At 34.1% G+C, this 22,513-nt stretch overlaps 1 protein-coding gene across 1 annotated transcript in view; it reads right to left on the bottom strand.

The window, feature by feature from the left end:
* The window catches only part of LOC113433547 (uncharacterized), a 115,149-nt gene that overhangs the window by 67,660 nt on the left and 24,976 nt on the right, over positions 1-22,513 (bottom strand). The window contains 7 exon segments of the mRNA XM_087923167.1: positions 1,530-1,642; positions 2,721-2,881; positions 3,908-4,051; positions 7,803-8,015; positions 12,279-12,391; positions 13,750-13,862; positions 19,711-19,874. Coding sequence (XP_087779293.1) covers positions 1,530-1,642; positions 2,721-2,881; positions 3,908-4,051; positions 7,803-8,015; positions 12,279-12,391; positions 13,750-13,862; positions 19,711-19,874 — 1,021 coding nt within the window.

Genomic DNA, 22,513 nt, shown 5'->3' with positions numbered 1-22,513 from the left:
AGTATTCTAATTTTCTGAGATTGTGGATTTGGGGCATTCACAAGCTGTAAGCCATAATCATCTCAATTATGACACATCACAGCCTGAACTATCTTGCTTTGCATGTAATGAGTCTATCTCATATATTAGGTTCACCTTTTAAGTTCCATTACTGAAATAAATGAACTTTTGCACGATATTTTAATTTTTTGAGTTTCACCTGTAGTATGCTCTTGTAAACTTCTTTTTACGCCTAAGCCATCATCCAAAGCAATATTCAAATGCAAAAAGAGATTCAACTTGGTGATCTCTAAGCTTGGTTGTTTTCTTGCAAGTATTACTTAACCAAAATAGGTAACATTATCAATGTTAGAAGGGAACAGGATTTGCTCTTTTTATGTACTAATATCTTGTCCTGTCAGTGTTGGTGTTTCCTTGATAGGCTGTTATTTACTATAAGCTTATTTGTCTGAGTTGGTAGTTCCTTGATTGGGGTGCTGTTTATTTGATTGTTGGTCTAATTTTGTTAACCTCTGTTCATTTGGATGTTGATTGCTGGTCATGAGGTGTCTGTTTCCTTTTGGGCTTTTTGATTGTCTCTTTTAAATGGTATGTAGATGTTGTTTATCTTTATATGCCTGTTGATGGCTGATTTGCTGGAGTGCCAGGCTCCCATGAATTATCTAGCATTTTTGACTTGGCCTAGGATGCTCACACTTTCATGTGTTGTGAAATTAAGGAGATTTCATCAGATCTTCTGACTGCTAATTGGTGTTCAGGAATATGCTCTGCTAGTTTTCTGCCTGTTTCTCCAACATTCCTTACACTGTATATTGTAGATGACTTCTGTTTTTTCTTCTGGGATAGCTAGGTCTTTTGATGTTTTGGAGAGCTTTAGTTGGTTTGTGTGTTACAGTGATGCTATATGGTGGTAACATCTGTTGCTGGTTTATTAGATGTTTTTGATGTATAGTGCAGATTCAACGACTATAAGTGAAAATAGATTTTTATCTTAATCTTCATCACCCTCTGTAGGAAAAAAAATCTTTCCATATATGAATATATCTGCAATTTCCCAAAATTTACGTCTACTCTTTCCTAATATTTTGCTAGCTTGCTTCAAATATTTTGTAAATCTAAGATCATATTAAACATCTGCATCATCTTATTTTGGGGTACTTTATGCTGAGCTTTTTTCTAACTATTTGTAAGCATTTAATATAAAACTATACCACAATTGTTGATAACAGTATCTAATTCCCTTGGCTAATCTTGTAAAGTTAAGCGGGATAGGACTTTATTATTACTTGGATGGGAGACCATCAAGAAATTTCAGTGCTATAAGGATGGGGGAGAATCTAACCTATAATAAATCAATGGCAAATCATTTCCATATGGTTGTCAAGAAAACAATCTGGATGTATCCATGTAGCAACTTGGAATCAGACTTGACTTTTTACTTTACATGGCTAGACTGAAGACAGTGTTTTAAGTGCTAATATAGGATATAATCAGATATCTAAGAAACACTAAAATATTATTATACATACCATGTCAATGAACGTTGTGCACTATCTTCATGAGACCAAGCCCAGATTCCATCTCGATTTAATTCTTGCAATCCTACCCATATTGGCTGTATGATAAACATTTTCAACCATTTCTTCAATTAAAATTAAGATGAAACATTAAACAGCGATATAGATTTAAATATATTTAAATTTACAGATATTTTGCAATTATTGAGAATATGATTATTTTTTGCTTCTTTTTCTCTGCTTTCTGTTTTAATAAGATACAAAAGCCATTTTCTATATTTATTTTGGTTTATGGGCAAAAATTGGAATTAATCAACTTTTTAACATTTTTAATATTTCAAAAATAATTTGATTGCCTAAAACTAATAAAACATTATGACTTTACAATCTGAGCTTCCAGTTATACTAGAAAATGCTTTAGAGGTTTCCAAATCTACACTTAATATCTATAGCTAAAAAACTGTAATAAGATAGCTTTAGGGAATTTAAAGGCAATATGGAACAAATTGGAACATGGTTTATGGTTCATAAAGCTGCTAATATAGTACTAAGAGAAAATGATAAAAATGAGAAATAAAATTAATAATTAATACTATTAATTAATAAATTAAATGAGAATAACTTTGAATGTATTAGATTTAGGCTGCATCATAAAACTATGCTTTAGTCAGATGGAAATATTAGTATACCTTTGATCCAAGGTTCTGGATGGAACAAATGTTCATTTTCTACATATGATATGGCTTTTTATCAAAGATATAGAGAATCTGATCGATATCTATAGTGTGATTTTTGTTTGTTGAATGAATATTTATTTCAACATGCACTTTCTTTTCCCACTTTCTGGGGTTGGTTGGTTTCGCTTTGGGTTAATTTCCACTGGAGTCTATTTCCTTTTAATTATTTTAATTTGTTACTCTTTGTCTTTCAAATTCTAGATTAAACCCAATACATTTTTAAAAAATATATGGAAGAAAGTATGTGCTTGCTGATATACCACATGAGTACTACCCATGACTGGTATTTAAAAACTGTTAATTGATTTAAATTATTGCTACAGTTCTTAACTTCAGTAGAATATGAATCAAATCCTTCAAGGTTTCTGAAAAATATGGTATTGTACTGAAAATAATTATGTATTGGAACATACCAGTAACATAATTTTAAAAATTAATCAGAAAGAATATTTAGTACTAATCCTACCAAATCATCTTGATCTTCAATCCATAGAAGTTCAGAAGCTCTAAACCGACTGCAAGAAGAATTTGCCTCTTCCCATGTATCAAAAGAACTTACAAAATAATAACAGTATCTATGCCAGTAGCGCCATTTAGTCATATCTGGACATCTCTCACTGACAGAGGCTTTAAAAATAAATACATAACAGGTAATTTTATCCTGATATCAAATGAGCAATTAGTTACATCATTAATGTAATGCATTCATTTTTTTTATCATAAAACTTGACTTTTCAGACCATTCACTCTATACATATCATCCCCACCCACCCACTCCAATATATTATTAGACAATAGTTAACAGATAAACAGACTATGAAGGAAAATTTAATATTTGTTTATAGGCAAACCCAGGTATTTTTGTCTTCGTTCAAAAACACAATTGCAGTTAAAAAATCATATGCTTTTTTTGCTTGAATGATGTAAGCATTTTATATGCTCAATACATATACAAACAAACAAACTGACTTATAACCATTCTTTCAGCAACTAATCAAATGGTGCTGAATAAAAGAACTTAGGACCCCTGCCTGAAGTTATGGTCACTGCAGCACCCCCATGGTCAAGTCAACAAATTCAGGCACTTGTCAATCTACCCACCTGTATGACCAACCACAGGAAAGTTGCAGCAGCCCACTCCACCTCTTTTCTCTCATTATCACATTCCAGTGAGTTCTCAAGCCATTACGGAAGAGCCATGGTGGCATAGTAGTTAGAATGCAGTACTGCAAGCTACTTCTGCTGACTACTGGCTGCCTGCAGTTTGGCAGTTCGAGTCTCACCAGTTCAAGGTTGATTCAGCCTTCCGTAAAATGAGGACCCAGATTGTTGGGACAATATGCTAACTCTGTAAACTGCTTAGAGAGGGCTGTAAAGCACTGGGAAGTGGTATATAAGTCTAAGAGCTATTGCTACCTGTGTAGAGGAAGAAAGTAGCTGACGCTTGCATTACTTTGTGGACTTTAGTGGATATATAGTGGATAAACTACTATAAAACAAAACGTGTGTCAGAAAGCATATCATAATAATACTGCTGTTGTTACAAAGGAATCATAAACATGGAAGCACTCAGAAACCTTCTTGAGCCATTTCACTCAGAAAATTAATTAATAGCTTATATTATCCTAATGACTGAGTTAAAAAAAAACTTACACCCAGAACAACTCTCTAGAGAATCATGCTCCAGGCAGGTGGTTTTCTCATCACAAAAGCCAGTCAACATGTTACAAAGTGAGGAATTTCTGCATTCTGGACATTCTTCTTCACATGCATATCCATAACGTCCTACTTTGCAACCTAAAATCGAAAGAATAAAAAATGAGGTCTCAGCTTCAACATTTCAATGTTTAGATAGATGATACAAATTTTGGATGATATGTATAGTATAAAAATGATTTGGAGAAATGCTTTGGACTAGTGTGAGCAACAGCATACATCAACTATTCATTGAAATGGTTTGACTTCTTTCAGGTTTTCACATAAGCCTGACAAAATCCATTCGCTAATATAATTCAGTTGTACTGTATACAAAACTGCGTATTAAGCAGTAATATTTTTTCAACCTCTTGCAGAAACTTTAAAGTAACACTATTATAATGAATAGCAGAAAAGTCTGCTGAATGCATGATCAAATGCTTGTTTCAAATCCATTTTGAAGCATCCACACCCATAATTTTAATCCATTTTATGTTGATATCTCAAAATATATTTGTCCACATGAATACATACAGGTGCACCTCAATTAACAACCTAAACATGGTCAGGAATAGCAATAAAAAATAGTTGATGGTCAGATAGGTGTTTTATTTTTACCATGTATTTATTAAAGAATAACTAACTACATATATACACAGTTAGATGTTTTGATTCTCATCACTTTTTAGAGACAGTGCAAAATTGAACTGTAACTAAGTAATCCTAGTTTATGGAGATTCTAGTCATCCAGGTCATGGTTGCCACAAAGATGCTTTTTCAAAGGCAGCTGGACTTTGTTTTTTCAAACACCATCTTCAAGCAAAAATAATGAAAGTCCAATTGCCTTTTGAAAAAGCACCTTTGTGATAAATAATACTAGTCAACTGATACTCAATATTCAATACCAAAATAAAATAGAAAGTATGAATTGATACCATAAATTAGAAATCTGAGAATCATTACAAATGTATTAACAATGTAAATAAAGGTGGTGGCCAATTTCTTACATATCCTAGCTGTAGTTTCCATTCTCTTCTACAGGGATGAATGATTTTTTCAGAGATTATGTGTACCATTTACATATCCCCCTCTTCTAGCTATAGGAAATACAGCAACAATATTCCTGCAATGGGTAAAACTATAAATTTTAATTCCTTTTTAAATTTAAGGACAGGATGTTGCCAAAAATTGTAATTTTGCTGCTGAATTTCATCAGCGTAATTACAGGACTGATATACAAAACCACTGCCTCCTCCACCCATCACATCCACTGGCTCTTTCTTTGGACAATCCTAAATCTTTAAGCTACAGTTATAAAGTTTCCTTTATTTTAATTCACTCATTATCTCCTCTAGTAGGACAGGAGGCATTTTTGCTACTGATTTCCACAACTATTTGAGAACACCTTTACTGAGGTGGCTAGAAAAACTACTCATTTCCCTACCTGCATTCATATGCATACTAAATATCAGAATAATAGATTGGTATGCAGAATATAAGCATGATTCATCCCATCTCCATGCATACATATGGCTGTTAAAAACACTCTTGACAAACAGCAAATCCTCTTAAGTGTTTTATATTTTTTATATTCTTACAGTATATATATTGTATATATACAGAAGCCTGATGATGGCAGAACTGGTAGTTAGAAGAAATCTCCTTTTGTTTTTTTTCTACCCTTATTACATTCTTGGCAGTATGCCTAGACTTACTCTCTCCGAAGGAGGTTTTTTGTCTTTCCTGATAAAAGGGAAAGGGTTATTTTAAGCTTTTTACACTGCTGTTGGGAGGAAATACTCCCCTGGCAACAGCCATGGGATTCAAATTTTTTAACAACTGGTTCTGTGGGTATGGCTTAGTCAGTGGGCGTGGCTTGGTGGTCATGTTATCGGCTGGGCGTGGCCAACTCAATATCCCTCACATCAAGGCATGCATCTCCTCACCTGGCCTCACATGACTGTGGGGATGCTGCAATAGTTGTGTAAAAAATGGTCATAAGTCACTTTTTTTCAGTGCCATTGTAACTTTGAATGGTCACTCCACACAAGCAAAGTACCAGCAAAGGAAAGAAAGAAAACTCCAAAGATATTCCAGAGACAGGAAGTCTAGTCCTGCCAAAAATGTAATCAGGGAGAGGCAGTTTCTGTAAGCAATACCAGAATGTTTCCTTCCTGCCTTCCTTACAGGATTAGGCCAGTAATTTCTTCTAACAACCAGTTCTCTGAACTGCTTAGAATGTTAACAACTGGTTCTAGCGAATAGGTGTGAACTGGTAGAATCCCATCCCTGCCTGGAAATACTTCCAGCCGGCATGCAACGATCAGCACTTTGAAGAAATAATTGAATAACGAAGCAGAGCTGTGTAAAGAAGCTTTTTAATGACAAGGAACCAAGATGAGTGACATTCAGCAAGGCTTCTTGGCTAGCTAGAAAGATTGACATTCAAATGTGAGTTTACATACCCTTTCTGAGTTTTGGTCTAAAACTGGTTTTTGGTGAAGTTTAATTCTGTCCTTGGTGATGTTTAATCCTGTGTTTATTCATGGGATAATTTTCCCTATTCAGCTTTATTTGGAAGGAAAACGATTAATCTCTGTTCCTGAAAAGAAACTGGGTTGAGAAATCTGGCTAGTTCCTGTGTCTATTTGTTCTGGTAATTGGTTTAAGAAGCAACAACTACTGTTGCGATTTAATTATTTGTATTGTGTTTGAATTTTTTCATGCCTCATGGTTCCTTTTTCTATCTGGGGAGGGGGTCTTCCTTCACTGCTTTAGTGGTATCTGGCACTGTCCTTTTGGGGTGTACTTCCAAGAGGCAGGATGCAAGCTTGGCACTGATTTTTTTTACTGCCTTTCTGGGGGGCATGTGAGCTTTTCTTAAATCTGGAGGATTTCCTTAGGATATCTTGTGAGGTGAGTGAGACCAGCTGGTATCTTTAAGTGGTGCAAATGGAACTAAGGATTGCTTTTTTAGATGTGCTCTTGCTGGAGAGCTTAAATGACCTCTCTGCTAAAAGGTTTCACTTTATGAACAGGCCAGGCGAGAAGTGCCCCCTGACATGAATGACATCGAGTTGGCCACCCCACCCAGTCACATGACCACCAAGCCACACCCACCAACTAAGCCATACCCACAGAACAGGTTGTTAAAAAATTTGAATCCCACCCGTTTTATTTATCTTTATTATTCCTATTTAAGAACCACCCATTTCCTTCATACACTCTGGGTGGTGTACAAATAAATATTGTAGTAATGTTGCCGATATTTAGTCAGTTATTTTATTTAATTAGTAATTTAGCAAGATAGCAACTTCACCCAATATCTATGTGTTCATGACTGGACCCATGTCTTTTATTTTTAATGTTTCAGACCAAACTGAAATGAATCATAGCAAATTCTTACAATGACTCTAGACAGGGAACATTTTACATCTGTGTCCTAATATATGTTCTGCATATATTTCAGTCTTTGTGAGTGAGCTTAATGCTTCTGAAGTCCATCTGTTTCCTTGTTGTTTTACAAAGTTAATAGATGAGCTTATCTATAGGAAATGAATATTTACTAAAAGTAACTAAGCTTTGATGCTTCACCTGCAATTTAATAATTTGGAATTTTCTATACCCAAGCATGGTCATATACTACAATCATGTATAAAAACTGAATCTGGCGCATTTTTAATAATGTTATTTGTGACCCTACCTAACATTTTGTAAGATATTCAAGTTTAATTTTGATGCTTATTGTATGCCAATATTTTAAGTTTCAGAAATCTGTTTTTTTATTCACCAGTTCACAAATTGAATTCATTGTTGCACTCTCAATATCTGAAAAAATAGAATGGATCCTTACTTGTTCTTAAGTGAACTACATGATCATCTGAAGCCAACACCATTTCTGTTCCTGTGACCGGAAAATGTTCATGTGGCCAGCTACTTATTCCAGTACAATTCACATTTATTATACAATGGTATCTTGCGTCTTCAAGATCTTCATATTCAGCCAGACCATAAGGACTCAGCATTATTTTCCCAGGGTAGACAGTAAAAGGTTTAGTAATATCACCTTTTTTTGAAATAAAAAATATTTTTAATAACTTTATGGGATGTAAATGTAACATGAATTATAGACTAAGGGTAAAAGAAACTAAATCTAGTCATTCATTAATTTACCCACATTTCCCAGATAAATAACCATGATAATTTTTTGTAGCAAAATAACCCAAAATATTCTGTAGCATATACTTAACACATTTGTCATTGATCAAGTTTGGTGTTGTAATGACGAGGCAGTCAACTTGTTTTGATCATGATCAACTGAATCATGATGATTTTTATTGGAGTCTAGTCTTGCATTTATACACATTTTTAGTAACCCTCCAACATTGGTTAAATTTGGTTACTGCTTAAAACTTTCATTACTGTTTAGCATAATAGTAATTAACACAATTAATTATCTCTAGTTAAAGTCTAACATATGTTTACTTCCTCTCTCTAATCCTCCTTTAGATGAGTGACTTTGTTTGCCTGAGTTGTATTTGTTTGTAAACATTCTTTATCTGAGGTTTGCCATCCAAGATAGGAATATTCCTGCAATTACAACTCTACAGTTTGGATTATCCATGAAAGCATATATGGTATTTGTTTGTTTGTATCCTGCCTTTATTATTTTTAACTTAAGGCAGCAAATATAGGCAACACACTTTCTTATTTTCTGCACAACAATAACAACCCTGTGAGATGAGTTTGTCTGAGACAGTGTGACTAGGTGTGAGTAGGTTCCCCCAGTTGGCATTCAAGGCTAAGGCAGGACTAGAGCTCACAGTGTCTTGCTTTCTAGTTTGGTGCCTTAACCACTGGACCACTTGGCTCTCTCTCAGTCAGTTTCAACTGATTGTCTATTATTAGTTACAGATGGACATATATTAGTCTTTGAAAGGCCATAAAACTTAAATTGAACTGTTCTTTTCATCAGGTAAACAAAACTGTCTAACAACAATCCTATCATAAAGCCTTCTTGTTGCTTTATTACATTTATAACCTTTTTTCCAGATTGACTCATACCCCTTTGCTGACTGAGTTTTCATTTCTTTCCAATAATTACTTCGATCTGAGACTGCTACATATGTTTTCTTTCTTATTAAATTAAATGAAGCTTTTACATCTGTAGTGAAATTGTTAAAATCCAGTGATTAACAATATCATTCCCAAATACATGTATCATTTCTTCAGGGAAAGATATCTGCTACAAGAACAGTTTCCTTTTCCTCTCTGTATATCAGTACTCTCTTCAAATATGCTCTACAGAATGTGGATGCTGCCTTCAACAGATTTAGGGACAAACCAAGAGAAAGACCAGCAAAGACGACAACAAGGTCAAGACTGCTTATGGCATAAAATGTCATATACTTTAATAATGGAAACATTTGATCTGGCACAGTAGCAACTATTTCTCCAATGATGCTGCACTGGACCAAAATTTAATTCTACAATACAAAATCAGAGATTAGTACATCTCTAAAAAGTATATAAATAGTTTTAGACTTGCAACTATTAAAAAAAGAATAGGAAACATAATATTTTAACAGGACAAATAGAAGAATGCTCACATTTCATGGTCTTTCCTTAAATGCTGCACATGAATGGTAGTAGTACTTTGCTATGAATGTAGCTTAGTTCCAGCCTCTTGAGCCAGCAGGCTCTAACATACTCTTATTTATTTTTTTAAAAGACATGTGCTTTTATATGTAAGCAAAAGGCAGAATTGTCCCAAAGACTCTTTCTTCGGGAGACATCATTCTTAAATGGGCAAAAAGAACTCCAGAATAAATAGAGGAAGAAGTTATTATGCCTCAGTTGCAATTCCCTAATAGCTGTTATAAACCATTGATATCCCCAGGAAAACAAGGTAGGAACATGACATAGTTGATTTCAAAGCACTGTTATTTCCATCTAAATAGGTAAACAGCTTAGTATTTGATAAATTTGTATTCCGTCTTGCCTTCAGGAGCTAGAACGGGTGCACACAACATCCCCTCGTCCAATTTTTCTTCGTAATGCTAAGAAGTAAATTAAATAAAGAGAGGGACTGCCCCAGTCACTTTTTAAAATATTGCTTAAAAATATTTTAACATTTTAATTATATTGCTTACATTATTGCTGTCCTCGACTTATGACCACAACTGAGACCAAAATTTCTACTGCTAAGTGAGACATTCGTTAAGTGAATTGTGCCCCATTTAATGAACTTTCTTGCCACAGTTATTAAGTGAATCACTGCAGTTGATAAATTAGTAACATGATCGTTAAGTGAATCTGGCTCCCTCATTGACTTTGCTTGTCAGAAGATCATGAAAGGGACACTATGGCTCCAGGGACACTGTGACCATCATAAATATGAGTCAGTTACCAAGCATCTGAATTTTGATCACATGACCATGGGGATTGTTATGAATATAAGTCATCTAACAGGTATTTGGGTTGGAAATATATAAACCAGGATAGACATTTTAAAACTGTATCTTTAAGAAAATGCAAAACTGTAATTAGGTGTGGTTTCTCAAACGGCCATAAGATGGAGCCAGAAACCTGGGTTGTTTAGTCTTAGTCTCAGAAGAGAGTGTGAGTGAGCCTCTCTGTTTTTCCTTCTTTGGAGAATACTGCCGTTTCTTCTAATTGACTGATATTCATGGATTTGATGTAAGTCTGATACTGAACTGTTTTTGACACTGGACTTTGATATTGGATTATCCCTGGACTAAAAACTGACTGATCTTACCTGTGATTGACTTTGGACTGTATTTGAACTTTGCTTAAACTTTCTGGAAGTAAAAATATATATTTTTATTGTATATTTACTGTACAGTGTATCTGTGTGCTGTGTGTGTATTATTCAAACACTTCTCTCAAATACATCTCCCTGTATGCGCTCATTCGCCTAATGGGGAATTACGTCAACATTGGTTATGGGCCCAGGCCATACCAGGCTCAGATAACTGAAAATTAGTGTGAATACACAGTACTGTATACAGACAGCTGTTTAGTGTTAAATTGTGGTTACTATCCTGATAAAGATGGCACAAGTCACTTCAACAAGTCTATCACTGATAACCCAGTTGGATAGAACAAACTATATTTCCTGGTCTATGAAGTGCAGTCTACTTCTGCGTGGAGAAGGTTTATGGAATGTAGTTCAAGATCCACCAGATGTAAATGCTTGGGATCCAAATAATGAGGATGATGCCAAGAAGCTTGCTGACTTTAAACGGAACAACGAACAAGTTCTTTGTATAATTGGACGAACACTGAGTGACCAGCAACTAGTCCATATTCATGGAGAAGAATCTGCTGCTAGGTGTTGGGAGAATTTGAAGAGGATTTATGTTCGTGACAGTGTAGGTGCACACATACATCTTAGAGGTAAACTGTTTAGAGCACATCTTTTGAAAGGTGGAGATATGTTAGCTCATTTGAACTTCATGAAAAGAATTTTTCAAGAGCTACATGAAAAGGAACTGATTTTTTCAGAGCTACATCAAGTTTACATCATTTTTACTTCATTGGATGGAAGTTAAGATGACTATGTATCTTCACTGTAAGTCCTGCCCAGAGATAAACTGACATTGACTGACATAACTGGAAGGTTGTTAGAAGAAGCAAGAAGACGGCTGGATAGGGACCAACTGAGGAAGGAACAACCACAAGAAGAGGATTTGTCTTCAACAGCCTATACTATTAGGAAATGTTTTTCTTGTGGGGCTAGGGGACATATAGCTAGATTCTGTAAGAAAGGAAAACAACAGAATACTGGCAAACACCAGAAGGTAAGAAGAATGTTAGTGTAGCTATGCCTAGCAATTCAACTGTATACCATGATTTGTGGGTTGTTGATAGTGGAGCATTGCAGTGCATTACCTAAGATAGAAAAAGGTTTGTAAAGATGTCCACGAGTAAACAACACGTATCATTGGCCAGTTGTTATTTATATTCTAATTTTGTTTAACTCTTGTAAGATTGGCCTGTCACTAAAAAGTAAAAGAATTACACCTAATTGACCATGTCAAACTCTATGCCCAGCAAATGGCACAACTTTATCATTTTTATATGGTAATTGATAGAAAGTAACCAGGTTATGGAAGCCCTCTCTCATACATCAGGATTAGGAGAAGACAGCCAGGTATAGGGCCTCTTAGAAGATATAATAGTGAGAATTACACACCATTACTCCAAGGGGCAGAAGATGGTGGTCAGAAGAACTAGAGGATTCTGTGAGAGGATGTTTAAAATCTCCATCCTTAAACCTTATGGTTTTACTTGTGTTTCTACATACCTATTTGCATTTTACATATGTAGGAATGCTGTTCAGTACATTGCAATGCTTGAAGGCCTCTTCCTTTCATCATTAGAGCACATCTATTTCTCGTTGAAGGGAAATCCCAAAGCCTATTTACAGTGGTGTAATGAAAACCATAGTTAATAAAACATTTTGGGAGTCCAGATGTATAAAATTAGAAAGGAAATGCATGGATTCATTATGAATTTAGCAACTAATTTCTCCTTTCCTGATCATATACAGCCAAAGATGTTTTTCTGAGAAAGATCTCAGAAAATGATGCACCTTAATTTCTAATTTAAAACAAGCAGCAAATTCTTCTAGGTTAGGATAAGCACAAATCTATTGCCTGAGAGCAAAAAGCCAAAAAATACAGGCAATCTCCTTTCCAAAAGATACAAAAACACTTTTAAACAAAAAGTAAAGGTTTCCCTGTCAGTTATGTCTGACTCTTTTAAGCATCAGTGAACAAATGATTAAGGCAGGGAAGAACAAACAGGAGGAAGTCTTATTAGGCTTCAGAAAATCATAAAACCAGAAATATTTAAGAGGTCTTTTGTTTTATAGATGCCACCATATATTTTAATGGTTATTCACTGGTTTATGGAAAATTACTTTTTTCTATACCTTTTGCTCCTTTGATCTGCACTCCTAATTTTGCTTTTTCCTTACTTCCCACCCCCACTTTCCCTTTAAAATATTTTCCCTAGTTCATTGTATTTTATACTTTTCTGAAATTCAATAACGTTCTGACTTCAAATAAAACAATGACCCTGACATGTTTCCAGATTCTTCAAAATATATGATTTAAACAAATAAATAATGGTTTAGTGAGATACATCATATCATACAATTCCAAAGGTGCTTTTTTCAGGAGGTAACTTCCTTGTTTTTCTTTGAGGAATTTTGCTTCTCATCCAAAAAACTTCTTCAGCTCTGACTGGATGGTGGGAAATGGAAGGATTTATCATCCTTGCAGAGAACTAGTCATTTGCATTCATTGAGGCTGTTTGGAGATCTAAAAAAACAAGAAAGTCCAGTTGCCTCATGAAAAAAAAGGATCTTTGGGACAACCATGACCTGGAAAACTAAGAATCTCCATAGATGTAAATAAATACATCACAATCTGTTTCTGTTGTAATTTTCCAGTGAATATTCTTTCTTCCTTTCTTTTTTTAAACTGTTGCAACTATGTAACTTTCAATTTCTTAATTCCATTGCCTTTCAAGTAGTAGTAACAACTTCAGCTAGAACAAAAATCTTCTGCATAGAATCACAAAACCAAGAAAATATATAGAGGATATATATATGTTTAATGGATTTATTATTGAATAAATGTAAATGTATTTTTATGGCTATTCTATCTTTTTATGCTGTAAAAATGAGTTTATTTATAAAGTTCATTCCTTTCTTTTAACCTGTTCGTATGTGTGAGAAAACGAGAGTGAAATAAAACAATTGGCATTACCAGGTATAACGTGACGAATCAACTACTTCACCCCCACCAATGAATTCCCATGTAGTTTCCTTCTGTCGCAAACCAATCCAGCTCCCCTTTTCCAACATAGCATCAAGCCATATCTTAAAAAAAAAAATCAGAATAATTTTTAAACAGTATCTTACTTGAGATTTCACGAGTTACCTAGAAGTGAAGATGGAAAAGGTTAGAATGAAAAATTGAAATTTAGCCCATATAAGTCAAAAAATGACTTTTGATTTTTGGCAGAATTTTTTTACTTGTTCATTGAACGTATAACCTATTGCAATTAAATGATTCTCATGGCTTATAAAATGTGCACCATGCAATTAAAATATCTATTATAAAATAGCAATGTAAATTACAAAATAATTAATATAATACTATATATGAAATCAAGAAAATACCCTACAATTTAGTTTTTAGCCACTTCCTAAAAGTAGGGAGACGGTAACATTGTCTTGCTAGATTATTTCCTCCTGCATATGAATAAATATAAATATATTATTTATATAAATGTAAATCAATGTAGCTTTTGTACTGATTGTGAGGTTTCACCGGAATATGTTATAGCAGGTAGCACGCACTATCAAAAACTTTCCTCTGGGTATTATTATGCATATTTCTATATAATATTTTAAAATTAATATATAGATGTAAAGATCAGAAATTGAAAAATGATTTTATTATGCATACTGAAATAATATTTACTATGTATATCAGTATTATGTATTAAAATATTGAATAATTAAATGATGAAGGATTGTACACATGGTGGAGCAAATACTAGCATGTTAATAACTTTAATTTTAATATTTATAATATTACAATCATGTGACTATGATTAATGTAACTAATATTATCAATATTATCAATATTATTTTGTATCAAATCTAACAATACCCTGATGCCGCACTGTTCATGTATTGAATACTTATGTACATTTTAAAATTGTATATATATGTTTGGGTCTTTTCCCGTATAAGATTGAGAGCATCTTGGCAACATTTTGACAAGGTCCCACTCGCCATCTTCAGGCTGGTACTTTCGGCTTCGTGCTCGTGTGAGCAAAGTATGTACAGTATATATACATATTTGTTTTCGTAGATTTCGTAATATATATATATGTTTGTATGTATGTATGTATGTATGTATGTATATATATAATTTTTTCTCTTCAGGCATAGGGGGAGCATGGAAAGATGCATGCTTGGCAACACAAGACAAGATAGAAAGACCTGCATATGGATTAGAGTACAAACAAAAGTAAATGGTATCATTTTTATCTGATTTACTTTAATACTAATTTACACACACACACACACACACACACACACACACACACACACACACACACATATATATATATATATATATATATACACAGAGAGAGATAATAGAAGGCAGAAGTATTACATTAAATATAAAGTACATGTGCTGATTAATGACTACAATAACATTCTTCTCAGTTTCATTAGTATTATAATTTCATTATCTTTAGCAGATAATCTATATCTTGAATTTATTTTTAAATGTAATTTATAAAGGGCTTGGATTCTTTACTCACCATTCAATTCTTTGGCACATCTTCAGAAACCCAGTGAAAATATGATTTTCTTGTGCAAGTCAAGTTTAGCCTTAGTTTATTAGACACATAGTCAATTTCTCAGGGTAAAATTCTTTAGAAATAAATAATATATGTGCAAATGCATACTGTTGCATTTCCTAACGGTTATTGTTATCCTTTGTTAACCTTTCTTTTTTTTTTTTTAATCCTCAGAATGATGGTATAAGTGATTTATTGGTGCTCCTGCCATCATCAAACTTTTCCTGACTGGGAAGTTCTTTTGTCTTTGTCTGTTTTTTTTATATATAATGTGATTTGATGGAAGTATGAGGAACATTTGAATAAGAAATGGAATTAACTTTTATTATACAATTTTAAAAAGGGGTTGAACAGTTCCTTAAAACAATGATGCTGAAGCTATGGCAAAGATAGCCCACCATGATGTTTCGGGTGACACCAGCATTTAGCAAAACCAAACTCTCAAAAACATCCAGAGGCCACAACCAGACTTTTGAAGCCATTTCAAGGAAAAAGGCTTCATGAAACATGTGGGAGCCTTGGATAGGCTGCAGGGGCCTGCCAAGTAATCCACACATTTGAATCCTGGGGAATGCTAGGACCATGGGAAATTGCACAGTTTCCCAAGTCTTGCATGCCTTGGGAAATTTATTTATTTATTTATTTATTTTGATTTGTCAATCACTTAAAAGATAATAGTTATAAGTATATACATAGTTATGAATATGAAATGGGTACATATAAGAAAAATAAAAGAAACAATAGGACAGGGATGGTAGGCACGTTGATGCGCTTATGCGCGCCCCCTACAGACCTCTTAGGAAAGGGATGAAGTCAATAGTAGACAGTCTAAGGTTAAACTTTTGGGGGTTTGGGGAAAAAAACCACAGAGTCAGATAGAGTATTCTAGACATTGACCACTCTGTTGCTAAAGTCATATTTCCTGCAATCAAGTTTGGTGCGGTTAACCTTGAGTTTGTATCTATTGTGTGCTCTTGTGTTGTTATGGTTGAAGCTGAAGTATTCATTGACAGGTAAGTTGTGTAAGTTGTAAGTTGTATATGATTTTATATACCATACTTGGATCAGACCGAAGACGGCGTAATTCAAGGTTTTCTAGGTCTAGAATTTCAAGTCTGGTGGCATAAGGTATTCTACAACAAGTAGAGGAGTAGATAACTCTTCTTGTGAAATATTTCTGGACCTTCTCAACTGGGCTAATATCAGATACATAATGTGGGTTCCAGACTGATGAGCTGTATTCAAGTATTGGTCTAGCAAATGTTTTGTATGCTCTAGTTAGTAGAGTGATATTACAAGAGAAAAAGCTACGTAGGATTAGGTTAACAACTCTTAATGCCTTTTTTGCTATTTACAGTGGGCTCTAATGCTTAGATCATTAGAGATGAGTACTCCAAGGTCCTTTACAGAGTTTGGATCATCAACAAGGTCTTGATTATTCAGCTTGTATTTTATTCTCTGATTTTTTTTGCCAATATGTAAGACAGAGCATTTATTTATTGAGATTTGAAGTTGCCATTTGTTTGACCATTCTAATACATAGTCAAAGTCTTTTTGAAGGGTAGCAGTATTGCCTGTGGTATTGAACAGCTTTACATCATCAGCGAAGAGAATGCAGTTGCTGTTAATATGATCACAGAGGTCATTTATGTAGAGTATGAAAAGAGTTGGTCCTAGAACACTGCCTTGGGGGACACCACTGTTGACAGGTACAGAATTTGATAGGACACTCCCAATTTTGACCATTTGTTGTCTGTTTGACAGGAATGCTTCTATCCAGTTATGCAGGTGTCCATAAGACTTTAGTTTTAGGAGTAGTTTGTCATGTCTGAATCAAAGGCTTAGCAGAAGTCTATGTAGATTGCGTCTATTGTTTTGCCCTGATTGAGTTGTGTAGTCCATATGTTTTTGCAGTGTAAGAGTTGCAAATTACAGGATAGTTTTTTCTAAAACCAAATTGTTTATTAGAGAGTAGATTGTTTGTCTCTAAGTAGAGGATAATGGATTGGTTAATAATTGATTCCATAACTTTACAGGTGACACAGCATAAGGAGATTGGTCTGTAACTTTCAACTAGGCTGGGCTCTCCCTTTTTGAAGATGCAGATGACCATGGCTTGTGACCATAGGTTAGGCAAGGAGCTGGTCCTGAAAGATTTTTCAAAGATTATGCTTAGAGGTTCTGCTATGGCAGTGGATAGCTTTTTTAAGAAGTAGGCACATATTCCGTCTGATCCAATAGATAGAGATGATTTTAGATTGCATTCAAAATTGTCTTCTGTAAAATCAATATGTATTAGATCATTGTAGTTTTCTGTGGTTCAGCTAGGAAATACTGGGCATGATCCATTGCCGTTTACAAATACTGAGCCAAAGGATGTGTAAAGATGTTGGCTTTAATAGTGTCGTTGTTGCAGTCTTTACCATTAGGTCCTATCAGGGGTGGGATGGACCTTGAGTCTTTTAGTTTGTTGTTTACAAAATTGCAAAAAGCATGGTTGGAATTGGTGCGTAGTAGGTTTTCTTCTTGTTTAATGTGATATTTGGTGCATTCAATCTTTATCTAGTGGCATAAATTTTTGTATCGACTTTTGAAGTTGGCAACGTGACCAGATTTGTTTTTCCGCCAGAGTGATCTCTTTTTGGATTGAAGTTTCCTTATTGTTATGGGTAATCTGGTTTTTTTTTTTTTTTTTGGAAGTTGCTATTGGTACATATAGTTTGATGACTCTTTTGACTTCAAGTAAAAATATGTTGTAATGGTCTTCAACAGTATTGCATCCAGTGAATAGAGATTGCCAATCAAGGGATGAGAGATCGTTGTCTATAAGATCATAGTTGCCTTTTTTGAAGTTATAATTGGGGATTACGTCATTATGATGGTTTTTGTGTGGGCATAAGTTGAGACAAACGTCAATCATATTGTGGTCAATCATATTGTGGTATGAATCAGCCTTTAGAATGGAAGTAGTGGCATTAGGGCTAAAGTTGAGGCCTGGGCCTCATCTTCAGACCCACTCTCAATACTGTGGCCAAGTGCCAGTCTTCAGGTCATGTAGTCCTTAATGGAGCTGCAATTACAAGGAGGGAAGTATGGGTCTGTCTTAAACCCAATACTCTTCAATATCTTCATCAATGACTTAGATGAGGGGATATATTAGGAAATCAACAAATTTGCAGATGACACCAAGCTAGCAGAAATAGCCAATAGTCCAGAAGAAAGGCTCAAGATACAGAAAGAACTTGACAGAATTGAACACTAGGCCCTATCTAACAAAATGAAATTCAATATAGAGAAAATAATGTTTTACATTTAGGGAAGAAAAACCAAATGCACGAGTTTAAAATAGGTGGTACCTGACTCGGTGTAGTAACTGTAAGAGATAACTTGGAGTCCTAGTGGAAACCATTTATATATATATGCCAACAGTATGCTGCAGCTATCAAAAAACCCAACATAGTCCTAGGTTACATTAATAGAAAGATAGAATTAAGATCACATGAAGTGTTAATACCACTTTATAATGTCTTGGTAAGACCACACTTAGAATATTGAATCACCACGATATAAAAAAGATATTGAGACTCTAGCGAAAAGAGCGACAAAGATGATTAGAGGACTGAAGGCTAAAACATATGAAGAATGGTTGCAGTAATTGAACATGTCTAGCCAGTGAAGAGGAGGATTAGGGGTGACATGACAGCAGTGTTCCAATATCTACGGAGCTGCCCCAAAGAAGAGGGTGGCAATCTATTCTCCAAAGCACCTAAAGGCAGGACAAGAAGCAATGGATGGAAACTAATCAAGGAGGAAACCAACCTAGAACTAAGGAGAAATTAGAACAATTAGAAAAATTAATCAGTGGAATGACTTGCCTCCAGAAGTTGTGAGTGCTCCAACACTGTCGGTTTTAAAGAAGAGATTGAACAACCATTTTTTCTGAAGTGGTAGAGGGTTAGGCCTGAGCAGGGGGTTGGATGAGAAGACCTCCAAGATCCCTTCCAGCTCTATTATTGTGTTATTCTATTATTCTAACTGAAAAATGTAAATTGATAATGGTGGTTCTGAAAGAATTCATCATGATGACCTATGAAAACTGCATTAAACTGAGCCATTCAATGGAATAACTCTATAATGTGAATAAAAAAAAATTTATGTTGCTTAATTATTTTAAAATGAATCTTTTATTTTCTTCATTTATTATTTTTATCATGGCTGTATTACTATTCTAAGCAGAGATGTTTATGATTTTGATTTAGGTTGTTTATGACCAAAAATCTCTCAGTTGTGACAGTAGAGAAATTTAAGAAATAAATAATAATAATATTTCTACTTAATTAATGTACCTTTTCTTTTGTACTTGAAATCCGGACAAGATATGCATCCTTGTAGAAGGAACATCGGTTTTTTGCCCATTCGTAGTCCCCCTTTTTTTCCTTTTCAAAATAATAGCAATGTCCATCATAATACCACCATGGTGCATTTTGGGGACATTTTAGATTTTTGAGGCCTGAAAATAACACAGACTGAATTTTAAAAATGTTTTTAAAAATTATACTAACTTATATGTTCAGTGAGAGCAATGCCTTTATCTGCGAAGATTAACAATGTACCATTTTAATCCTGATTAAGATTTTAACATTTTAACGTATATTCAAATTATATTTAATATTGTAGAAAGTTAGCACCAACCCCATTCTTAGAAGAATGAAATATTCTAGGAAATATTAAAAAGGCAGAATATTTCTAATAAAAGAGAAACAAAAATCTTAAAGGAAACAGAACTCAGCCTCAGCTCCCTACCCCCAGCCGATATTTTGGTACCAGCTTATGTACAAGACAGGAGACTGGGCCAGACTATCTACCAAACAAAAGACCTTCACGCTTCAGGACATAATAGGAATATCTATCAACAGAGCTCACCACAAGCCTCTTCATTGTATAATTAAACCAAGCCTGGGGCACAGACAGCCTACAAAGTTAGCTAAGACCCTCCGGCCCCTGGGAGTCTCACAACCAATAGAATACATGGCCTTTGCCACAGGAACAGGAAGCTCAAGTTCAAAGCCAAGGGTATAAATAACACTCACTCTCCACTCCATGTGCTCAGCCACCCAGAATCACATGTGCTTGGTGGTTCTGCTTCACCATTAAACCAAGCAGCCCCCATGTTTCCAGTGTCTTTCTCCCCACTTGGATTTGAACCCAGATGGACATTTCTTCCAACAGTATTAAAAGCTGACATTTTATTTAACTGAATGAAATTCAGAGACAGGTAAATTTTGCTGATTGAAAAAAATTACAAGCAAATCTGTATACTGTACAGAAAAAGAATCTTGCAGTTAACTGGAACTTCTTTCTCCCTCCTTCCTCCTTCCTTCCCACTTCCTCCTAAAATTATATATTTATAAACTTGGAAAGAATGGCTATTTCTGAAAAATTAAGAGGGAGGAACTAGTTGTGAACCTGACCTGTTTGGCATTCCAAGAATACTTCTTTGTCATTTGCAAAAGTAAATGCATCCATTCTTAGCGAAAAGAAGTGTTTGTTTAACTAAACATCAATACCAGCAAATTCTGTTTGTTTGTTTTTTAATAATTTTTTTTATTTTTATATTTTAAAAAACATCTCTTTTGGCAAACAGTGTGGTTCTAGGTTTTTACATTTCAATACAAACATGACCATAGTTACATATTCATCTTTCTTATTAAATTTCATATCACATTATTACTTATTTTATTTTCCTTTGAATAGTCTCAAATATTAAATTCATTACACTTATTTTATCCAATTCCAGTTCCTATCTTAACTTATTTAATTATTCTTAAAATATTCTCCTATCTTATTTTGCAATATTATCTAAGATTCTTATTTCATTTCTATATTCATAACACATGTTGCTTTTATCTGCCACATTTGCAATTTTATCACATACTGTTATTCAATAAATTTCATCCTTATTCTAATAATTCAAAAAGTTGTCCCCTTTAGTTGTCAATTTGAGCTTGCCACCTATTTACCTTATACATTCTTTCAATTTATTCCCTTTAATTCATTATAAAAATTTACCACAGTATACTCATTTTTTAATTACCACATTCTACATTACTAACAATATTCTCCTAACTACTACATATCACATATGCGTATATATTTTAAGTCAGATTCCGCATGGTATTCTTTTTCTCAATTACCTTAAATTTACATCTATATATTCCAAAAATATTAATCTATTCAATTAATTGATATTAATCTTTCCATTACCATTCTCATAATTCATTTTAACTTTATTCATTGTTTTATTAAATATCAATTAATTTTCTTATAATAAATTCCCATTTCCATATCTATTTCAATAAAATCTGTATCCTGTTTAACAATAATCCTTAAAGAAAATTAAAAAAAAATCAGTTCCAATCTTATATATTTATTAAATCCATATTCTTATATAACACAACAAATCACCTTGCAGAATCTTCCTCCCTATTTTTCTTCTACACATTGTCTCTTATCCTCCTGACTATATAATTTCTTTTCATTCTTGTTTGCTTTCTGTCTCCCTTCATTTTCTAGTCCTTTCTCTTAATTCTCCTATTATTATTTTCCCCCATTTCTTATGCCACTTATTTATTTTGTCCCCCTCCTTTTCTCGATATTTCCCCTGTAATTCCCTCTTCTGCGATTTCCTTTTTCTTTGTTTAGCTTTCCAGACAAGTTCCCCCTTTAATTATCACATCAAACCTCAAATTTTTATTTTAATTCTTTTCCCCCAGTTTTAATGTTCATTGTTCTATTTGTTCTTTAAAGCTGGTTTCCTCTTTATTTAACTCCTCCCACTCTGGTTCTCTTTGTTCTTCAATCTGAATCACCATTTCTAATTTTTGTAGTATAATACTGTGCATTTCTATGCTTTCTTTCACCATTTCCTTCATATCTTGTAGTTCCAGTTCCAGTTCCACATATAATTCTCCCATTTTGTAAGCTTCTTTTCCCCCACTTCTTTGATAGTTATATCCAATCCAAATGTCCAGTAGTTTATTTCAACCAGCGTCTTTTATCTTTCATTTCAACAATCAATGTCCATAAGTCTTTGTTTCCAGGTTCCTTCTGTTAATTTCTTTTCCAACTTTTTCCCAAATAATCCAAGGC

Source organism: Pseudonaja textilis, chromosome 2 (genome assembly GCF_049901715.1).
Source record: "Pseudonaja textilis isolate UNSWEBS1 chromosome 2, rPseTex1.2, whole genome shotgun sequence".
Taxonomy (NCBI): Eukaryota; Metazoa; Chordata; class Lepidosauria; order Squamata; family Elapidae; genus Pseudonaja; species Pseudonaja textilis.
This window is presented reverse-complemented; position numbering and strand designations above follow the sequence as displayed.